Source organism: Megascapheus bottae, chromosome 8 (assembly GCF_031878675.1).
Source record: "Megascapheus bottae isolate mThoBot1 chromosome 8, mThoBot2.hap1, whole genome shotgun sequence".
Taxonomy (NCBI): Eukaryota; Metazoa; Chordata; class Mammalia; order Rodentia; family Geomyidae; genus Megascapheus; species Megascapheus bottae.
This window is the reverse complement of record NC_143516.1, coordinates 27,361,659-27,385,513: the sequence shown is the minus strand read 5'-3', so window position 1 is coordinate 27,385,513 and position 23,855 is coordinate 27,361,659. Positions and strand designations below refer to the sequence as shown.

Genomic DNA, 23,855 nt, shown 5'->3' with positions numbered 1-23,855 from the left:
TGATATGCAGATACTTGTAGGAGAAATACTTGGTTACAATCGTATTATAGAATATAGCCCAGGAGGAGAAAAAAAATATGTATATAGGGGCTTAAACTCAGGGCCTGAGAATTGTCCTTGAGCTTTCCTCAAGGCTAGAGCTCTACCACTTAAGCACAGCACCACTTCCGGCTTTTCTATGTATGTGGCACTGAGTAACTGAACCCCGGGCTTCATGCATGCTAGACAAGCACTCTTCCACTAGGCCAAATTCTAGGCCCGAGTGGCTATTTTTTGAACAGCAGTGAGTGATAAGTTAAAGAATCATTTCAAGGTCTTTGTGTGAGTCTAGCAATTGCATAGATTTTTACTTAGTATTAGAAAAATCCTAGACATTCTATGCACATAAAAATAACTTCAGGAGGCTGGGAGTTTGGCCTAGTGGTAGAGTGCTTGCCTAGCATGCACGAAGACCTGGGTTCAATTCCTCAATACCACATACATAGACAAAGCCAGAAATGGTGCCATGGCTCAAGTGGTAGAGCTCTAGCCTTGAAAAAGTCCAAGGACAGTGTTCAGGCCCTTGAGTTCAAGTCCCAGGACTGGCAAAAATAAATAAATAAATAAATAACTTCAGGGAACTAACATATGAAACTGCCTGATGTTTCTTTGTTTATTTGACATCATTTATTTCATAATCAGAATAACAAATTAGTTATTGAAAATAAACTGGATTTAATAGAAAATAGAATGATTTATGAAATTGAATTATATTTCAGAAGTGATCATATCTTTCTCAACCAAACAGCGATACTACTAGTAGGTCATGGTAAATGGAAATATAGGGTTGGTCATTAGATTTCTAATCATAGATTAAAACATATATATTTCTTTTTCTTTTGTGTCAATCATGGGACTTAAACTCTGGGGCTGGGCATTGTCTCTGAGCTCCTTAGTTCAAGGCTCCCACCCTACCCCTTGAACCACAGCACCACTCAAAACATGTATGTTTCTTGAGGCAGGAAGTTTGATCTAGTGGTAGAGTGCTTGTCTACCATGCATGAAGAGACAAGTTTGATTCTTCAGTACCACATACATAGGAAAAGCAAGAAGTGGTGTCGTTTCAAGACCCAGGACTAACAAAATAAAACATGTATATTTCTTGACCATTTATTTCGACTATTTTATTTTGAGCTTGTGTTACTAAGGAACAAAAATTGTTTCCTGGGATGAAAGTGATAAATCAATTGTTATAAGTATAGTGATCTTATTATAGAGCTAGCCACATATGATAATAGCTGAAGCTAACTCTCTTATCTCTGTTGGGAACGGTGAACTCTTTTTTCTTAATTCTAAACATCCAATTTTAAGCCAGGAAACCAAAAATTATGGCTGAAAGTCAGTCACTTTGTAGACCATAAGCAGTTATGAAGTCTTTTAAGAATTAATATGGTTGTTTTATACAATAATTTATAAAAGGCAGAATTTAAATATCTAAGGAACTTAAATCATTACTGTTATTTCTTCTCCTTTATCCTTTCCTTCATAAAAATCAGAAACACTATTGTCTCATATTGAAAAAATCTTCTGGATAATATCTGCATGTTCATATATCACATCCAGATATCTATTCATATGCTTCTAGTAGATTCTGTACCTCACATGATTTTTCATTTGCCATTTCTTTCAGTTGTCCTACATTTCATTTTGAATTCATCCTTTGGATATCATTGTTCTTTATTCTTAAGTCATTGTAACATAAATTTAAGTTGTTGTGTGTTTTTATTTTGTTTTGCTTTGCTTTTGCCTTTCCTCCACCTTGTTTTTGGTTTTATTTTAACATTCCGTGTGCACCCACCATTTTTGCCCCAACAGTGACCTACCTCAGGATCTTTGTCCTCTGTACAGGCCTGGAGAATGGGAAGACCTAGCTTCAGAAAAAGATATCAACCCATTCAGTAAGTTCAAATCCATCAATAGGGAAAAACGACAGCAGAATGGAGAGAGAACCATTGCTTCAGATTCCAAGTGTACAGGATCTTTGGAGGAATCCACAGATCACTCCCCAACAAAGCCCTCAAGCAGCTCTATATCAGGGAAATTAAAAGAACTAGAACCTTCTAGGGAGATAAGGAGTGGCTCCCCCATAGTGACTCAGCTCAGCAAGTCACCTTCAGATACATATAATGCATTTGATCCTGCACCCAAAGAAAACTCCCTTTGGGGGGAAGATGATTTTATAGACTTGGAAGAGCTTTCTTCCCAAACGGACAAAAGAGACATGTCAAAGAAACTCCTTCCAGCCGACCCAGAGAAGCAAACGAAATCTGAACCACCACAAGTAGTCAGTCCGGAAGTAGAAGCACAGATGCAGTCATCCGTAGACTTTTCAGGAACAGAGAGTGATGCTGAATTGAAGGGGGCCTTAGACAGAGAAACCTGTGAGAAACAAGACATAATGCCAGAAGTGGACAAGCAGTCTGGCTCCCCAAAAAGCGAGGTGGAAAAACCCCTGAACATACATGAAGATCTAGATAAAGTTAAGCTCATTGAATATTACCTACATAAGAATAGAGAAGGGTCCCAGGTACCTGAAAATGTTGAGAAGGTAGAATTAAGTGATGGCAAAAGTATTGAACCAGTGGGAATAGACATCACCCTCAGTAGTTCCCTTCTCCAGACAGATTCCCCAACTGAGGGCAGTGACAAAACAGAGAAAGGTTGCCTGAAAGGCAGAGAACAACTGCCACTCAAACTGGACAAGGACACAGAGGAAGATGTGATCAAAGATAAAGAGTCTGTAGATCCATTTTTGGAATCTACTCTGGATAAAAATTGTCAAGGTGCCCAAGTGGATAATAAATCTGAGATTCAACTGTGGCTGTTAAAGAGAATTCAGGTTCCCATTGAAGGTAAGCTGTTCTTTAATGTTTTAAGATTCATCCTTCTAGAACTTGCACGTATAATACAAAAATAGTATAATTATTTGGGAACAATGTTTTTGCACTCAGTAGGATACACATTTATGGAATGTATCTATTCTGGAAATTGAATTATAAAATACAGAATTTATTTATAAAATATAGAACTTAAATTAAAAATAGTTATTTTAGAAATTACTCCTCCTCCTCTTCTTCCTCTTTCTCTTTCTCCTCCTCCTCCTTCTCCTCTTCTCTTCTTCCTCCTCCTCTTTTCTCTCTGATTCTTTTGATGGACCTGGGATTTGGACTCAGGACCGCATGCTTGTTAGATCCGTGCTCTGTTTCAGCCACACCTTTAGCTTGACTTTTCTTAAACCTAGTAATTTTCTTTCTCTACTTTTTTTTTACATACTACAATATGAGCACATGTTTATTAGGAAAGTCTCCACATCTAGTCTATTCTTTTTTTTTTGCTTTAGTTATTTTTTAGATAGGAACTCCAATTTTTATGATTTCTTCTGTGCCTCTAAGAGGCTGTGATCAGATGTATACCACTTTGTACACTTTGTTGGTTGAGATATGATTCTATTAGCTTTTTGTTTGAGTTGACCTTGAACTGTGATTTTTTTTCCTATCTCTTCTTCCCAAGCAACTAGGCTTCTGGGCATGAACTATCCCAACAGGTCCTTTTTGTGCATTGCCAAGTCCAAAGGAATATAAATAGCTCTTGAATTTTTTTCAGTCCTAAACTACATTAGATTCTGATGTTTGGGGGTCCTTGGTGCTATTCTTTAATATGAACTTGTGAATTGTCTGACTTCCACCTTGTTTGCTGTTGTGTTGGTTTTTCTGCTTATTTCTATTATGTAGTATCTCATGTGTTACATGTGATCTAGACCAATTGGAAACAACCAAATCTTTTTTCTTCTGTGCTAAAGAAGATCTAAAAAGTTATTAGCTCTGGACCAGGAGTGTGACCTAGTAGTAGAGTGCTTGCCTAGCATACACAAAGCCCCGGGTTCACCTCCTAGGTACATACATAGCAAAAGCCTGAAGTGGGTGTTAGGCTGAAGTGGTAGAGTGCTAGCCTTGAGAAAATTCAAGTACACAGCCCAGACCCTGGGTTCAAGACTCAGGACTAGCAAAAAAAAAAAAGAAAAAAGAAAAGGTTATGAGTCCTAAAATAATTTAGCCAAAGGATCTTGCTATATTGTCTTGGACTTTCTGTCCCTGGGAATGGCTGGCTAATATTCTTTGTTAGTTGAAATTTTCAATTTCACTATTCCTGCTGTCAGTATTGAAGAAGGAATTTCTATATGCTTCAGATATACTTCCTTCAAAAGAAGAAAAGAGCAAGACCCCACCCATGTTTCTGTGTATCAAAGTGGGAAAGCCTATGAGGAAGTCATTTGCCACCCACGCCACCACCAGGGCCCAACAGTACAGTAAACGGAGAAAGCAGCCAGAATACTGGTTTGCTGTTCCTCGGGAGAGGTGAGTGTCAGCTGAAAGAAAGTATCTTCTTGCTAGTTGGATTCCAATTGAATTTGGATATTAGTTACCTTAAAGTACTTAATTTTATCCTTGAACATGAGCTTCCTTTTCAGTGTATGTTGTAGAATTACTCTGTGATGTAGCATATACTAATTCATCCCAGTATCATCTTCTGAACCATTCTCCAAGTTCTTGTCCCATTGCTTTTTAAATGAAAGATTTAGATATTTTCCAATGCCAGTAACAGGAGGTACTCTTCCATTGAGCATAAAGGAACACCATGGAGCCGTTCCAGAGCTGGGTAAGTGCAGTACAGAGTGCAGATGCATGATTGATTGTAATTTTTAAAGTGCTTACAATGATAGGGAGATAAAGTTTCTGTGACCTTTTGAAAAAACATTTGTGACTCATCAGGGTGAAAAAGACGTGGCATATTATACCCTGGGAGGTGGAGAGCTTGTATACTTTTAGAGAGAATTATGTTGATTTTTAGTTTATTTTATTGTAATCTTTGCACATAGAGGAACAGTGTGATATTTCTTCAAATGAAAACAATGTATGATGATTAATTCAGGGTGATTATCAGTTCAACTATTTCTCATTTCTCTATTTTGAGAGTATTCAAATTCCTCTCCTCTAGGTATTTTGAAATATACCATTATTGTTCTTGTTAGCCTACTGTGCTATTGAACACAGCATGTACTTCTTCTGTCTGGCTGTTGGGATAGATTTGTTAACAAATCTCTCACTAGCTGAACCATCTTCCTAGCCTTTGTTAAACACAGTTTCACTCTTTTCTCCTATGAGATCAACCATTTTAGTTTTCCCCACATGAATGTGAATATACAATATATATTCATATATATGTATATACACACTATATATATGTATATATGGAATATACAGAGAATATATAATACATACATTAATTGTCTTTCTCGATCCTTCTATTATTATGACATCCTCTAGGCTTATTTGTAATTGTAAATGGTAAGGTTCCTTTTATGGGTAATAGTCCATTGTGTGTATATACTACATTATCTTTACTAATTCATTTTTTGTTGACAACTGGAACTCATCCAATACCTTGGCTATTATGAGTAATGCCATAATAAACAAGAAGTATAGACAAAGAGATTTGTAATTTTTGATTCACTGAAGAAAATATATTTTGACTATACCAACATCTTTGGACAGTCAGGTTTCTAGAAAATATCTTTACAACAAAAAACATTAGGGCCAAGAGCTCATGGCTCATGTCTTTAATCCTGACTGCTCAGGAGGCTAAGATCCAAGGATCATAGTTTGAAGCCATCCCAGACAGGAAATTTCCTGAGACTCATATCCTCAGTAAATTACCAAAAAGCCAAAAGCAGAGCTGTGGCCCAGTAGTATAATGCTAGCTTTGAGCACTAAATAAGAAATGGTCAGGGACAGCGGGTGAGGTGGTTCACACCTATAAACCTAACTACACAGGAGGCTGAGATCTGAGGATCAAGGTTCAAAGCCAGCCTGGGCATAAAAGGACCTGAGACTTTTATTTCCAATTAACCTTTAGAAAATGGGAAGTGGAGTTTGGCTCAAGGGTAGGGTAGTAGTCTTGAGCTGAAAAGCTCAGGGACAACTCCCAGACTGACTTCATGCCACATGACCCATTTTTAAAAAAAGAAAAGAAATGCTTAGGAACAAAGCCCAGAACCTAAGTTCAAGCCTTAGAACACACACACACACACACACACACACACACACACACACACACACACACACAAATGATAATAATTAGGAAATACCCTTTTGAGAAAATAATTTGTTTTCCTTTTGAATATATGGTAGAGTTAATTTTGATGATGAAATTCAGTTTCCTTTTCTTCACAAGTCATCAGTTTTCATTATTCCAGCAAATCTCTTAGATAACATATTTCCAGGAATAAAAACATGCTCATGACTCCCTTGTTAAGATTGGAATACAGTACCTTAGACTTAGGTTAAGTCTTTATTTTATAGATGAGAAAAACAACACTGAAAACTTCTAGCCAAATTGTGGATGTGTGATCTCCATCCTTTATGAGAAAAAAAAATTGCCTGTTTTATGTACTCCCTTTCGTTAGAAAATGGAGTATTTATAACACTTACAAATGTTTTTTTTTTAATCCAGTTGTATTGTTTTTAACTGGACTATGTGTACAAAGGCTTTAGAATAATTGTAGCAATCCTCCACGTGTAATTGTTTTACTGTCATTCTCTAAACCAGATGAAATATTACTGAAACAGTAATTCTGTTTGACCTCTTACACAAGAGGTTTTTGTGAACTTTTTAAAGTAGGTCACTCATTGAATTCTATTATATGACATTTTCTACCATTCATAACGTTTTTCTTTTTGAGCTATAAGTAGTTTCCATTATTGAATTAATTATTAATTAAACAAATGGTTGGAGGTAATATGTTGTGCTGTGCTAATGATGATGATGATGATGATGATGTGTGTGTGTGTGTGTAGATGTTAGGAAACTGTAGGTATAATTTGTTCCCCTTTGTATTCCCATGGCACTCTTCCTAACAGAAACAACCACATGCTAGTTTGAGAGGAGATAAATGGAGGAATCCTGTAGTTAATTACCTACCACCAAGGCTTCTAAGTTCACAGGAATAAATTTAGGTTCAATTTTTATTCCAGTTTGCAAAATTATTCAGAACAACAGAAATTTATTTTTACTTTCTTTTTCTTTTTGCCATTCTTGGGCTTGATCTCGGGGCCTGAGCACTGTCCTTGGACTTTCTCAAGGCTAGAGCTCTACCACTTGAGCCTCAGCACCACTTCCAGCTTTTTTTTCTATGTATGTGGTACTGAGGAATTGAACCCAGGTCTTCATGCGTGCTAGGCAAGCACTTTACCACTAGGCCAAACTCCTGGCCCCTCAAGAGAAGTTTTTAAGGGGAAACAAAGATGCGGCCTGTAATTCTTTTTGTACTAATGATGATTTCTGGATTTCTTCGCAGTGTTTCTTCATGAAACACTTGTACTTGTTTGTTTTAGTGACTGAATCCATGCATCTGTTGGTGTTTCAGCTGAAGGGTGAAGGGCCCCCTTCCTGGCTCAAAATGTTTTCTTAGAAGCCACACCAATGTGACAGATGCTGTATTGAGCCACATGCAATACATCAAAACTCCTTGTCAACAGAAAAATTGTACTTTAATGTGGACAAAACTTAACAAATACATGTTTTACTCCTCTCTACTTCTTTAAAGACATCCTTGTGTTCGCCTTCTTTGGTATTATTGTAAGGAAATTTAACTCAACCACATCATCTTCTTCCTTTACAATGCGTGTCATGGTTCTCTGGACTCCATGACTGAATGGATATTTACCAAGTAAGAAAAATGGAGAAGGAAGAGATCAGGGGAAGTGGTGTGGTAAACATACCATATGGCATATAGTCTTCATTTATCTCTTTTGTTATGCTGTTTCCTGCAGCAATTCTTATTAAGTTTCAGATACTACAACTTGCAAATACGAAGTAATTCAAAACTGTCTAAATACATTATAAAATCCAGATACACTGGCAATTACTTCTCGAGTAACTCCATGTCACTACATGAGGCCTACTCAGGTTCACTCAAGATTCAGGGCTTATCACTCTAAATCCTCCTGTGTTTGTTATGGCATGTGCTAGAAGAAGCATGATAGAAGTATGCTTGGGAGAGTTAGAGTGTTTCCAAAGCTCAGGTTCTAAAGTTCTGTCCTTTCCTCCTCTCATTCTTAGGGCTAATGTAACCATGATGAAAATGTATGATTCCATTCTATTTTAACACTGTAGCACAGATGGGGAACCCATCGTCAGAAATGTTTGGGAATGGATGTGTTTCAGATTTCAGGGCCTTTTGGAGTTTGAAATATTTTGCCTCGAGTTTATGGGATGAATATTCTTAATGCCAACATCTGAAATCTGAAATGCAATACTTGAAGTCCAAACCATAAAGCGCTGGCATGACACTCAAAAAGTTTCTCATTTCAATTACCTCAGATTAGAAATGTTGAGCTAGTGTAGGATTTCTCAACCTTGGCACTGTGGACATTTCTGATTACATAGTTCTTTGTTGTTGGGGTGGGAATGTTCAGTACCCATGGCTTCTATTTAGTAGCTATCAGTAGCTAATGTCTGTAGACTTTACTAAGTGTTCTCTGTTAGATACAGCCACATCTTACTCAGGTTAGATAGTAACAGGCAGTGGGTTCAGTGCTGGACTTGAGCCTCTGTGCCATACTGGATGTGGTTTCTAGCCATAATAACAATGTAATCTTTTTGAGGTTTAGTTTAGTTTGTTTCTGGCACTGGGGTCTAAAGTCAGTACTAATACCCCTGTGCCACTGAATTATACCCCAGCCATACTGTAATCTTACTCTGATGCTCCTAAGGTAGGAACACTGCTAGTAAAGGGGGAAAAATCCAGAGGAATTCATCATTTACTCCTCTTCCTCTTCTTCCTCCTTCCTCCCTCCTCCACCTCCTTTTCTTCCTTCACTTCTCTTCCTCTTTCCTCTTCTTCCCTTCCCTCCTCTTCCTCCTTCTCCTCTTTTTCCTTCTTTAATACTAATTTAGGGAAACTACTAAATAGCATATGGATATTATTTATATAACATTTTCCATTCTGTTTTTTTAAAATATGTCAAAAGCTTTAAAGTAATATTACTTGATCTTTGTTCCTTTCATGATCACTAGACCATGCTTCAAATATTCAAGAAGTAATATACCTAGTATCTGACAAATGTAACTGTAACCCTCCATATACCACTCTGACAATAAAATAGAATAAAAAAGAAATATCTAGGGGCCAGGAGTTTGGTCTAGTGGTAGAGTGCTTGCCTAGCAAGCGCAAAGACCCAGGTTTGATTCCTCAGTACCATATACATACGAAAAAAAGCCAGAAGTGGTGCTGGGGCTCAAGTGGTAGAGTTCTAGCCTTGAGAAAGTCCAAGGACAGTGCTCAGGCCCTGAGCTCAAGCCCATGACTGGAAAAAAAAAAGAAAAAAGGAAATATATAAAAGTGTAATCAACTTCACATTTAAAATTCTTGATCCCAATCAAAGGAACTATGTTTTCTTACTTCATGTTAGACATATAGAGTTTGAGAAATTCTCAAACCATGCATGCAGTAATAGAGCTAGTTTCAGAACCTACATCTTTGACTTAGAAACATGTTCTTTAAAAACAATCATTTACATCTATGTATTAGGTTTTATTTTATCTTCGCAGTGGGAGAACTATGAAGTGGTCATTGGCTATAGTCAAAGCCACTTGATCAGCAGAGGTGGAATAACCACTGGGCCCAAGAATTTGAGGCTAGTATAAACCATAAAGAGGTAGAGAGGGAGGGAGGGGAAAAAAAGTAGATGTGGAGGAAACCATCCACCACAGAAAATCTCACCATAACTAATTGTCAGACTTGTTCAAGAAAATAGATTGTCATCACACCTGAAGTTAATACACTCGTAAGGTATGGATAATAGAATATTTTTTTCAAGTATCTTCTCTTAGATGCCCATCAGATTTTCTATCCTCTAATATCCTGTCTTGTCAGAAACAGGGTATTATGAACTGGTAAAAGTAGGACAGTTGAGGTCAGCCTCAAAGGGAATGACAAAGTACTTTGTTTAAGATTTTGAGCTGACCTGATGCTGTTCTGGCATCTCTCTTTGAGGTTCATTTGTAATCTAGAGTAAGCTAATCTGTGCAAAAGTATCAATATCTTCATCCATTACATAAGAATGATAATAATCGTGGTTATTTCATGGGATTACAATGAAAATAAGTGAATTTACTAAATGTTCCTTCCAAAAATATGCCATTTCCCCTTCTTATCCACATCTAGTTTAACCACAACTTCCAGAATCTCTCCCATATCCAGCCTTAGACTTGTCTCTGCAAGGCTTTTTCATCATACTTACTGAGGCAGTAGGTGAGGACAGAGATTGAACCAACATGGTGGAGCATGTGACTGGAATAAGGAGTGCAAAACAAAACAAAGTTCTCAGGCAGGTTCCACAGAGTTTGAATTTATTTTATAACCTAAGGGGAGACTCTTTAATGATTTATGCAGTTTGGTGAAGTGATCAGATTTGTATTTTATAAGATCATTTCCACCATTCTTATTTTTCTTCGCCTCTTTGGCTACTTATACTTCCTCCTTAAAAATTACCCTTTCCTAGAATCAAGTGCTTGACCTTCATGTTAACATGTTATAGCACCTATTGCTCAGGGCCATTTAGCAGCCTGGGTGGTGGTAATTACTGGAAATTTTCAGTACTGGCTCTGTCAGAGGCATTGGATAGTGCTGAGGCAGCTGATTCATCAGAGACCACAAGGTGAATCACCAAGGGAATATTTAAAAGAACCATGGCTTTCCATGGTCAAGACTGATGATAGAGATATTCTTGATTTACATAATTGGTGACTTGAGAAAATCAGTTTTACTAAGATGTTGAAGGAAAAAAACAAGATTTTTAAAAACTCTGCCTCCTCCAGAAAGTATCTGAGTCAGGTTTTATTTAACAAAGGACATATACTGAAAGGTTAATAAAATCAGAACAGAAGAATTCAAGAATGAAAAGTAGTTAGAAAATATGCTAGCCCAAATGTTATATTCTGAAAGGAGAAGTTAAGGATAGAAAGGACTTTAGAAAGAAGCAAAACTCTAGAAACTTAAGGATAGGGAAATATAAATAGATTTATGCATCGAGATGATGATGACCAGAAGAGGGGAGGGATGGAAGAGCTCAGTAGGAATAATGGAAATTTTCCAAGAAATAGGACTATCTAAAGTGCAGAGAGAAGGGTGAAGCTAGAGAGGAGGCTGTTCTGTAGAATTAGAGGAGCTACTGATGAGTGTGGGGATACACAGAGATTTTTCCAGCCAGGATTAAATGCCTTGGATTTTTAACGGATTCATAGAACATGAATAAACATTTACCAAAATCATCCCCCCATCCAAAAAAAAAGAGGAGGTAAAATATAATCCTGTCTATTTTCATTGGGTGTGTTGAGAAGGCAGGCATAGAAAAATCCAAGTCATAATCCTCCAGTAGAGTACCAGTGAGGGTGAGAGCAGATTGGCCTGAAAGTTAAGTCAAGGAGCAGGGGGAAATGATTGGGAATAGCAGAACAACAGAGGCCAAGACAGGAGCCAACAGGTTTAGTTAAGAGGAAGGAATAGGCAATATATACCAAAAGGATGGAAGAGAGAGATTCAGAAGCTGAGGATTTTTTTTACTAAGATCTGTTTCTAGAAGTCTACTGGAACATACCAATTAGGAAAATCCCTTTAGTCAAAGAATCCAAACAATCCCTTCAAGATTTTTAGCAAAGTAAACTTAAGGGCAGTTATAACCCCTTTCTCCCCAGTTAGAGAGTATGAATAGCACAGACAAGAAATGAGCCATAGCAGAGATGAAAAGAGGGACACTTATTCCTTCTGTTTGGTCCCAGCGTGGTTTTGAACTCTCTATTTTTTTTCTGCCTTTCTTCTCAGAGAAATGAAGAAATTTTGTGTAAGATGGTAATGTTGAAGGAAACCTTGGTGTGTTAGTGCCATGAGTGTTTGAGGGGAAAAAAATGACAAGTATTTCTTATCCAAGGGCCCCAGTGTAAAACAAAACAAAACAAAAAAACGGCTTTGTGGTTTCTCTGATATGGGAATCTGAGGCTTCCCAGAAAAAGAGCAGCTTTGATAGTGTATGAAGCAGAGCTTTCTGCCCTACAAAGAAGGGATTCCATTCATGGCTGCTATTCCCCAATTCTCTAAGCATAGAGTGCTGACTGAATAAATAGTTCCAGGGGCTGAAGAACATTGCTGTAAGCCCACCAAATGCAGGAATGGGAATCAAGGACCAGTCAGGACATGTTAATGTATATATAGGCTTCATGAGTCAGACTCAGGGAAGTAACTGACTCAGGTGGAGACCTCTAGACATGGACAAATACAAAAATGTATCTATACCCCCTCAGTTGCCAGCAGGTTTTTAAAAGACAGTTTGACCTGGCTAGAATATTTCAAGGGATAAGGCACATGTTTGATCTCTCAGGACCTCAGTTTCCCAGTTTCTTATCTTTATATTGGGTCTAATAATTCTTGTCCCATCCAGCTGTTAAGGTTTAAACCTTTATACAGCTTTACTTTTATAGTCTTTTTTTAAATTTTTGTTTTTGGGGATTTTTTTGGATACAGTACTGGGTCTTGAACTCAGGGCCTGAATGCAGTCTCAAAGCTCTTCTGCTTAAGGCAGAATCACAGCTCCACTTCTGGCTTTTTGGTAGTTAATTTGAGATGAAATTCTCATGGACTTTCCTGTCCAGACTAACTTTAAACCTTGATCCTCAGATCTCAGTCTCCTGAGTAGCTAGGGTTACAAATACAAACCATCAATGTCTGGCCTACACAGCTTTTCTTTAAAGGTCGCCTTATATGAGCATTAGTTACAGCAGGTGCTGTTTTTGTATTTAGTAGTAAAGTTTTTATGACAGTGAAGCTCTGTTGTTTGCTTTGAGAATGCCTTTTCCTTTTCTGGAGACTGGGTAAGTGCAAGAAGCAGTGTTCAGTCACTGTTTAATGGGCCCTGGCTGATCTTGACCATTGGCTCCTGCAGAGTGGGCACTGTAGGTGCAAATGAAGATTTAATTTACCATTCACTAAAAGGAACTTGGAATAAATTCTCTTACCTGGTCATCTCAGATTGTTGCACCAGATAAGCTATCCCCACTAGAGAGACTGGCACTTTGCAAGCGACTGTGGTTTTTTTGTTTGATTCTGGTTTCTGTTGTTGTTTTATTGCCAGTCCTGGGTCTTGAACTCAGGGCCTGTGCACTGTCCTTGTACTTTCTCAAGGCTAGAGTTCTATCATTTGAGCCACAGCACCACTTCTGGCTTTTTCTAGGTATATGTTACCAAGGAATTGAGTGCGTGCTAGGCAAGCACTCTACTACTAGGCCAAACTCCCGGCTCAACAACTGTGTTTTATGTCAAAGTTAACCATTCAACCCCTCCTCCAGTGGTTATATCTCCCAAGAAATATGTATTCATATGTAGCCATTTCCTTCCATGGCAGGGAGTTTGGTTTAAATTTCAGCATCAGCAGCACACCATGCCCAAATTTGGCTCTAATATTAATTATGGCAAGACTGGAATACTTCCACTCCCTTGGAAAATTTACACTTAGAAATGATGAGCAGAGAAAGGAAATTATCCTTTACTATCATGGGCTTACCTATCTTAGAATCACTAGAATTTACCAGTGAAATTCTAGTAATATTGAACTTGCACAAAGATGATACTAACATTACATTTCCTTAGGAACTCATCAAAACCTTACACAAATCTTTCTCTAACCTTCTACCCCATCCACCTTCCTTTGGATTGTAGGAATTAGTTATCTTCATAAATCAGGTAACATCCAATTACATTCTGACCTTACATCTGTAAGTGAAATAAAACAGTTCAAATTTTCTCCCTGAGCACTTAAGATCTTTGTCACCAGAAAGGGACAGTTACTAAGATAGGTTCTTCCTTTAAATATGTATTGACTAGTGTATTTTTCACAATTGGCATTTTCCTGTGATGTGTAAGAAGGATTGGCATCTTAACTCCAAATCTGTGAGTCATTCTTATTCCCTTGCAGAAAGTACAAGAATTTAAGACAGCACAAACTCTCCATATTTCTCAAAATCTTTGTCCTTTAATGTTCATCCTGAGTGATTACTTCCCTTTGAGAGTAATATGTTAAGAGTTCAAGTGAGTAATGTGTCATGGAAAATGGGTCCAAAAGTAATGAAAGGTACCTTGTGTCATCAATAAGCAAATAACCTGGAAATGGTCCAGAAATCATTGTGGAGTGAGGCAAGAATTTCATACTATGGTAAAGAGAATCCTGATTGCCATCCTAGGAGGTCTAGTCCTGCCTACAATATGGATGGTTACCCCCAGAGCTCTCATTCCTTAATAACTAAGGAAAGCCAGCTATATTGAAAAATACCCAGCATCCTCACCAGCACTCATATTCTAGAAAATAAACTTCACCAAGGCAGAGGCTCTTATTCCCAAGAATGATTATTCAAGAGCTTGGCTTGTCAGCCAATGACTACCAGAAGCACATTGAAGTTTAATTATTGGATTGTCTCAGTGAGTAAGGAGAATGCCTTCCTAGGAAACCAGGGTCCACTCTGAAAGAAAATGGTACATCTAAGTAGTGGAACCCTTGTCTAGAATGCCCACAGGGTCTTGGTTAATATTCAACACTAGGGTAAGAGTGAGAAGAATCAGAAGGAGAGTTAGAAAGGAATAATATGAACCGGTTATGGTGTTGCGTGCCTGTAATCCTAGCACATAGGGAGCTGAGACAGGATCATCACTGGCTGATGGTGATCTTGGTTACATAGTGTGTAAGTTTCAGGCCAGTCTGGGTGACATTTTAGAACTCTGTCTCTACAAGAAAAGGAGGGGAGATAGGAAAGAAAGAATTTACAAGAGTTAGGTTTGATGGTGCAGGGAGGCACTTTGCCCTAGATGGCACACTGTTTGGCAAGAGGGATACTTCTGTAGTTAGTTATCTAGAGGAGAAGATGACTAATAAGATGAATGATGTAATTGGTAAAGATGTGTATTCATTCTTAATACTCAGATGATGGGGATGTTTACTCACTGTTGTAGTTGGATAGTGTTTGTGGTTTTATTGTGTTCACATATGATTAAAGACTGGTCTTGTTTTCAACTTGATTCATTCTTGTTTAAGGTGGCCAATTCTGACATTGATGTTCTATGAACTTGTTTATGTCCAATAAGAAAACATCAGAGCCTAGCTGTGACTAGCAGGTCAGCTTCTGGCAATACAGAGGCTGGCTGATTGTAGCAGGTTAGAATGCAAATAGTGTCTTTTCTCTTTCTTCAAGTAAGCTAGCAATTAGGAAGCCATTTTTGTTTTTCACATTTGAATTTTTCTAATGTTAATATGCATGTACAAGATAACAGTTATTGTCTGTATATCTCAAAAAGCTAAAAGAAAGGCTTTGAGTATTTTTGCCTTAAATATATGAGACATGTTTGGGAACATAAATATGCTTACTCTAATTCAACATTGTACATATATATGATATATAACATATCATATATTTATATAATGTATACCTATATCAAAAAGTAACATAATATTCTATGAGTATATAAAAATCTTCATGTTTTATGTATCATTCAATTTTTTAAATGTTGTAAAAATGAACAAATAAAAAAGTCTCCTGTTCCAAACTTTCGAGTGACATAGATTTAATTATTAATTCTGCTCCAAAATACTCATTAGCAAATGGACTAAATTTTAACTATTGAGAAAAATAGGAGAGCTGTTTACTTATTAAGTCTCTCTGGGGCTTGTGATTTACTTTGTTTTCTCAGTTAATTACTAAGAGGGGGCAGAGATTATACTGAGAAATGACTTTAAAAAATACGCCTGTTTCCATGAGAAGGGGTTATCAAGTTTTGAGAAGCAATGTACCCATTACTGACAGATGTAACTGTAACCCTTCTATACATTATCTCGACAATAAAATACAATAAAAATGAGTGTTTACATAAGTGCATAATTATAATTGTACAAGATCATTTTTTCAAGTCATATAATCTGTTTGGTGACTATATCCTATTGTTTTACCCAAATATGTGAAAAGTGACACACATTCAAAGTCAGTTCATCACAGAATTATTTATTATAATCCTGGAAACAACCTATGTGTTCTACAGATAATGATGATATATATACAGTAAATTCACCTGATAAAGCTATAAAATAAAATGAGGAAGTTCTCTAAATATTGATATGGAAAGATACAGAAAATACTTTGTTAAGTGATAGAATGATAGAGGATAGTAAAATGAGAAAAAGTTATACATTTACATTTACATAAATAACACCACAAAATACACACAATAGCCATCTTTATTTGTAAAATGTGTAAGAACATTTCTTACTATATACCAATTAAAATATATTTTGAGCTGGGAGCTGATGACTTGTAACTGTAACCCTAGCTACTCATGAGGGTGAGACTGGAAGATCACAGTTCAAACCAGCCTAGGCAGAAAAGTCTATGAGGCCCCTATATCCATCCTGAGTTCAAGCCCCATAATTAACTGAAGAGAGAGACTTCGGTCTTGAGTCTTGAACTCTGGGCGTGGGTACTGTCCCTGAGCTCTTCAGCTCAAGGCTAGTGCTCTACCACTTTGAGCCACAGCACCACGTCAGGTTTTTCTGGTGGTTAATTGGAGGTAAGAGTCTCATGGACTTCCTTTTGTGCCCCACTTGGCTTTGAAAGGAGATCCTCAGATCTCAGCTTCCTGACTAGCTAGCATTACAGGCATGAGCCATCAGCACCCAATGTAAAGAGAGACTCTTTTTCCAGTAAAACATATAAAAATGATGGATGTGGAACTGTGGCTGGAGTGGTATGTAGAGCACTAGCCTTGAGCAAAGAGAAGCTCAAGACAGTGGTCATGTCCTGATTTCAAGCCCCAGGACCACCAGCAGCAAATATATACATGTATTTTCTTTATGTCTGAATCCTTAAATATACTACCTATTGTAAACTTAATTTTAAAGTATATGTGAGAGAGGCCGGGAGTTTGGCCTAGTGGTAGAGTGCTTGCCTAGCATGCACGAAGACCACGGTTCAATTCCTTGGTACCACATACATAGAACAAAGCCAGAAGTGGTGCTAAGGCTCAAGTGGTAGAGCTCTAGCCTTGAGAAAGTCCAAGGACAGTGCTCAGGCCCTGAGCTCAAGCCCAGGACTGGCAAAAAAAAAAAAAAAGTATATGTGATAGAGACTGTCTTTATCTCATTCCATTTCCCAGAGGTAAACATTTTGATTAGTGCTTTACCTAGTCTTTTAGTGGCTCAGCAGTAAAGTACAGGCCTTGCAAATATAGGGCCCTGAGTACTTCAGAAGAGTAAAAGAATAAATACATTTCCCTCACAGAAACATTGAGGCTAGTTTTGGTCAAAATGGTATGATATGCTCAACCAAGTTTAAATATAATCATCATAATCAACAAATCTCTGGTCAATCATAATGTATGAATACCTATTTTAATAGAAATGGTAATATTTAGTAACTCTGGCACACATCTTTTCTTAGATAACAGCTTTATATGATGTGTTGAAGGAAGCAACTGAAAGGAAATACCCTTTAAAAAAAATATAAAGACCAGTGATTCTGTAGTATGAAGAGTAGGAAAATGGAAGCAACAGCTTCAAAAAATGTGATTATAGTTAATATTTACATTTCATGAAACCTTATACAAACTGATATAAAATATCAATACAATAAATCACAGATAGAAAAATCTACAAAAGAATGGCTCCAACCAGGAAGCAACCACTGAAAATTTCAAACCCAAGGAAACACAAACTGACCTGGGTTAAGAAAAAAAAATACATGAACCTTATTTAAAACAGGTAGGCAAAGTTGTTATGAAACCTATATATAATCTGTGATGCTGATGTCAGACCACACTACTCATCCTTTCAAAATTAGTTTGTTATAGTTAACCTTAAGTTATAAAGCATGCCCTTAGGACCTGAAATCCATTTTCTGGGAACTAATCTTGAAGACAATTCAAAAGATACCATAAGCATCACCCCAACAATAAATTTTTTAAAAGGGGATGCTACAAGGCATAGACTGACAGATGTTCTTGTAACATTATTCATGTAGTCTAAAAAATCTACAAGCAAAATACATGACATCATAAAGGAACAGCCTAAATGGGTTTATTACTTCATTAGAATGAAGATATTAAGGAGAAGTACAAAGACTAGAAATGAGATGAATGTGCATTATATAATGCTGTGTGTAGCATAATTATGTTTTTACTCTCTGATAATGTTATATAAGTAATGTAAATGTACTAAAGAACAGATAGGAATTTCGAAAGCTACAAATACCTTATTCCATAGGCTTATCAGAATTGTTGGTTGTTCTCATTAATATTGTTATAATATTTTTATATACCAGCTTAAAATTAGTATGTTTAATATTGTCCCAAATAGTAGCCACAAATTGGAATTGTCATTTTGTAAATGCAAGAGACTTCAAGATTCATGTGATTCTACCTATTCCCCTAAGCCTGGCCATGATGTTTTAGATAAAGTCAGCATGCTTGTGACTGTCATACTTGGGGGCAGGCAAAAGCACACAGGAACCAGAGCACACAGAGCTCTCTGCTCTGCCAAACCCCATGCTTTTCTATTGATTAAACCAGAAGAGATGCCGTAGAATCTCCATATCCTAAATATACATGAGACCAGAGAATCTGGAATTCAAGCACATTTATATGTCAATAAAATTACATCTCTTTCTAATATTGAAATAGCTAGTGCTGTTCCTGATACTTCCTAGTTCATTTCCAGAAATGTTTTATTTAGTTATTATATAATAGACCTTTGATTTATGTAAAGCCCTTTTGGACTATAGTCCATCTTTGTTGCCAGCTGAAGCATATAGTCAGTATTGTTCCTCCAGTAAAGGCAAACAATGAAGAGGAAATACTTGATCTAAATGTTTCATTGTTTTTTGGTTTTATTTCTCATTTCTTCATCCTTCTCTCAGATCAGACTAACAGTTTCTCAGTGCCTGGGGACTTGTGCTTTCATTTATTAGTTCTTGTTTCCTAAGGTTTGGAAACTAGATCTTGACAGGAGAAGTGTCCTGATTACAAAATTTGCCAGGGTAGGTAGATACAGGTAGTTGTATGGACTAAGTCCTTTGCTCGTACATGGAAGGACAGTGGACTTGGTGTTAACTGGTCTCTCGAACATGTTTTTGCAGGGTGGATCATTTGTATACCTTCTTTGTTCAGTGGTCTCCTGATGTCTATGGGAAAGATGCTAAAGAGCAAGGCTTTGTGGTGGTGGAAAAGGAAGAGCTTAATATGATTGACAATTTCTTCAGTGAGCCAACAACCAAGAGCTGGGAGGTGAGTACTGGAGGAGGGATGAGGCAATTGTGTCCCTAAAATACAGGACACAATAGAAATGTCCTTGTATTCAGGTTCGAATGACTGGCTGATAATGTTCCTATGAATCTTCAAAATTACCAGAGAAAGTAACTTCATTCTGTTTCTTACTAGTTTTGAGTATCCTTACCATGCCTACATGAATGCTATTCATTCTGATCTTACTTGATGGATCCACTGGTTTTCTCACCCATCCTATGTTAGCAGATCAGCAGACTTTTCGTTAAGAGAAAGATCATAATGTTCCTGGCTTATCGGGTCATATTTTCTCCATAACAACTACTCACCTCTGTTATTGTAGAACAAAAACAACTATAGACAGTACGTAAGTGAATGAGCATGGCTGTGTTCCATTCATAAGTTACTTTGTGTTATAAAACATTCTTGGAGCTGGGTGTGGTAGTTCACAACCATAATCCTAGTGACCCAGAAGATAGATGTGTAGTAGACTTGTGGTTTGCAGCCAGACCAGTTAAGAACAAGCTATTGGGGTCTGGTCTCAAAGAAAGTCAGTCATAATATAATCACAGCTACTTGAGAGGCTGACTCAGTCAGTTAAAAAAAAAAAGGAAGGAGAGATTGGAGGGAGAGGACTGGAGTCTGGAGTTTGTAGCTCAACTGATAGAAGTACTTGCCTAGCAAGGACAAAGCCCTGAGTTCAAATTCCAGCATGACAATGAATTTTTTTAAAAACATTATTTCTTCGAAATTTTTTCCTAACCACTACAAATATTTTTAAAATTTTTCTTACCTCGTGTGCTGTACAAAAGTGGATGTTGGCATGGTGAGTTAGATCTAGCTAGCTGGCAACCTATAATTTGCTAACCTCAGGTTTCCTTCATCCAATCAGAGAAGCATCCATTAACTACTCTTTTGAGATAGGACCTTGCAAATATGAACATGATGAGCCAAACACTCTGTTTAATAAGGTTCAAAAAACAGGAAGCTGGAAAAGGAGACAAGGAGATAGGCTTAGTATCTTCTCCTTCTTGCTGCTAATGAGTCTGTTCTTCATTCCCATAACTGTTTTTAGTGTTGGGGTCTGTGCCTCATTCAAGTTCTGTTCCTCTCCTAGACTCTTCAAAGCCTTATTTCCAAGCAGATGAATCAAGATCTCCTTTACTAGGACACATAAGATGTTCCAATCTTCCTTCTATCTAGCAGCCCCCATCTAGCCTGCTTGCTAAATGAATCCTCACCCATGCTTAGAAATTCCTTTCCATACCTCCAGTCACCTCCCTTTTCTAATCTCTTACACACTCTTAAAGCTCTCTGGCATACATCAGCATCCGTGCATTTCAGAAATTGGCCTTCCTTTTCACGTTAAAAGAGGAAGTTTTCTCATCCTCACTTCTTAATTAATCTGTTCTTGTACCATTCTTTTTTTTTTTTTTGCTCAGGGAGAGGGTATCTTTCTCCTCATAAAGGCTGACTTTTTTTCTGTCATTTGTAACTAACTTGGATCATACTCATTCCCTGCCATGTCTCCACAGTTGCCACTCTCACCTCACCTGATGGAGCCTTCCTATTCCCAAGTGGCTCTCTTCCTACTTGCATGTTAAATAGTCTTATGTCATTGCTTGTTTATGTATTTATCTTTAAATAATTGTACAAAGGGATTTCAATTCAGCATCTCAGTTTACAAGTACAAGCCAACTCAACCATTGTCACCCCTCTCCTGCTGCAATCCTGCCATCCCCTAAAATGACCCAGGTTTTCCATTTGTTTCCTATCTTCGTTTCTATCACCATCAAACTCCTTAATTAAAAAAATGAAATCATATTCATTACCTTCATTTTCTCAGCTACTCTTTATTTCTTATAACGTTGAAGTCAGACGATTGTAGTTACCTCTACAGCCTCCTTAGACCCCCTGATTAGCACCACCATTCTATCTGTATGTCCATGTACCCCTGTCTCCCAAAGATATGCTCTTCCAAAGGTTCTTGGTAGGCCCCATTGGCCCCTCAGGCAAAGATGATATGATGTTTGCTTGGGGACACTGGATGTCAGCTCTTGTCCTCACCTAATCACTCCTGCCCAAGAGTCTCTCATGAAATATGAACACTGAGAAAGCAAAACTAGGGAAAGTACCTTCTTTATTAAATGAGGCTGTGACTTTTACTTCAATACAGAATTCTAGGAAAACCAATTTAGACCCAGGCAGGATTTAATTGTTCCCTGACAAGGCCTCAATATCTTGAGTCAAAGCAGCCTGTTTGTGTCATATTTTATCTTGACAACTCCTGGGGGAAAAGAGGCTACACACCAATACTAGTACAGAGTGAGGTCTGCTTCAGATCTAGAAAGAATCCAGGAGTCTACAAAGACCTTCTCAGTCCCAGCCACTAAGGGAGATGAAAAAGAAGGCAAAACCTTTTGGAAGATAGTGTTTGGACTTATAGATGAGAAGAGTACAGAAGGAAGAATCAATGATATATTGTATATACATTTATTTATTTATTTATTTGAATGAGGGAATGGAAGGGGAAAAACTAGATGATGAGACACAGGACAAAGGGTGAACCAAAGTAACAGCAATAGTCACAAGACAATATACTGGAAATGAACTTTACAACTTGGGAGGGGGAGGAAGAAGGAAAGTGGGAGAAAAATGGGAAGGAGTAACAATGTCCAAGAAGTAATATACTCACTACCTTATGAATGTAACTGTAACCCCTATATAGACATCACCCTGACAGTTTCTTAAAAAAAAAAAAAAGAATCAGTGAGTTAGCTATTTCCTAGTTCCTGGTTTTGCCAAGGCTTATAATGTGGAAGACAAAATACCAATACTAATAGTACAAGAAAGGGTATCTGGGAAGAGATAACTAGAGTGGTTAGGTTGCCTTATCTCTGCTTTCCTCCTACATGGAAGACAGAGTCCAAAAGTGCTATGAGTCGGAAATCTGTCCACACTCTTGCAGAAGTAAGCTCCACCCTCCAGCATCCTGAGAAATCTTGAGCTGCAGCATTTTTGTACCTTTTTAAAAATAATTTTATTATAAAGATGATGTACAGAGGGGTTACAGTTATATAAGTAAGATAATGAGTAGATTTCTTGTTAAATAATGATACTCCCTCATTTTATCCCATTTTCCCTCTCTTCCCCCCAAGTTTTCCCCTTTTGTAAGTGAAGCTTTGCCTAGTATGTCCTCAGTGCTTCCAGAATAATTTGCTTCTCCTTATCAATTTATTTCCATCTTAGCATCTCAGGGACTTTTTTACAGGGGCTGGCTTGAAATTTCAACTCTTAAATCTCATCTTCCTGAGTAGCTAGTGTCGTAAGTGGGAGGCACGGACACCCAGCCTCTATTTTGTTTTAGGATGCTTTCTAGAAGTTGAGAGATTATATCTTGCATTTTTTATTTCTATAAAATGAGATCATGCTTTGTGTATTTTGTATCTGGATTTTACAACTGATTTGTTTCAAGGATTGTATTATTTTAAGAATATTTTTTCAGGCCGCGAGTTTGGCCTAGTGGTTAAAGGGCTTGCCTAGCATGCACGAAGACCCAGGTTCGATTCCTTGGTACCACATACATACAAAAAAAAAAAAAAAGCTGAAAGTGGTGCTGAGGCTCAAGTGGTAGAGCTCTAGCCTTGAGAAAGTCCAAGGACAGTGCTCAGGCCCTGAGCTCAAAGCCCAGGACTGGCAAAAAAAAAAAAAATATTTTTTCATGGTTGACTTGTATTTTTATCTTAGTTTATTTAATAATGCCTTGCTTGAATCATTAGGTGGATTCACACTTCTCTCAAGGATGAAATGCTCTACAATCTTTTTTATTTCATTAGTCTCCTGGAAATGAGATGATATAAGGATACTAGTGTTTAAAGGCTCCTACTTTGTAATATAATATCAACTTAATTTAGCAGTAATGTGAGAGAGAGCCTTCTTACTATGTTTCTCCCAACAATAAGTGTTATTTCAGTTCCCTTGATCCTTCCTTAATGTTTGCCAATTTGAAGTGAAAAAATGTGATACCTTAATTTTTTTTATCCTTAACTAAGTTTTATATCTTTGAGAACAGAATGATCCATAAATATATATTAGCCACTTGGGTTTTTTGTTTTGGTTTAGTTTTTGTTTATTTCTGGCTGTTCATTTCCACTGTCTTTTCCTAGAGGGGTCTTAGTAGTTTTGTCATACTGTTTGAATGCTTGCTAATTAAATCAAGTAGCTCTTTATCTCCTTGTTTGTATGTTTGAGTGTGTCTGTGTGTGTATGTTGCCAGGGATTAAACTCAGGACCTCACACTTGTTAGGCAGGTACTCTACCACTTGAGTCATATTCTCAGTTCTGTTTTTTCTACTTTTAACAGATACTACTATATTCCTTTTATTTATAGATTTTATTTTCCATTTTTTCTTAATATGAAGGATCGAACCAAGAGCTTCATGCTTGATTTGCA

The 23,855-nt window shown here is 37.3% G+C and overlaps 1 protein-coding gene across 6 annotated transcripts in view; it reads left to right on the top strand.

Moving 5' to 3' along the window:
- Ncoa7 (nuclear receptor coactivator 7) overlaps nt 1-23,855 on the top strand; it is a 111,909-nt gene that overhangs the window by 76,920 nt on the left and 11,134 nt on the right. For 5 of the 6 annotated variants that reach the window (XM_090338177.1, XM_090338181.1, XM_090338179.1 and 2 more), the window contains exons 9-11: nt 1,855-2,891; nt 4,226-4,394; nt 19,258-19,405. In XM_090338177.1, coding sequence (XP_090194303.1) covers nt 1,855-2,891; nt 4,226-4,394; nt 19,258-19,405 — 1,354 coding nt within the window. The remainder of the gene's footprint in view (nt 1-1,854; nt 2,892-4,225; nt 4,395-19,257; nt 19,406-23,855) is intronic. The other variant, XM_090338183.1, reaches the window with a different exon arrangement.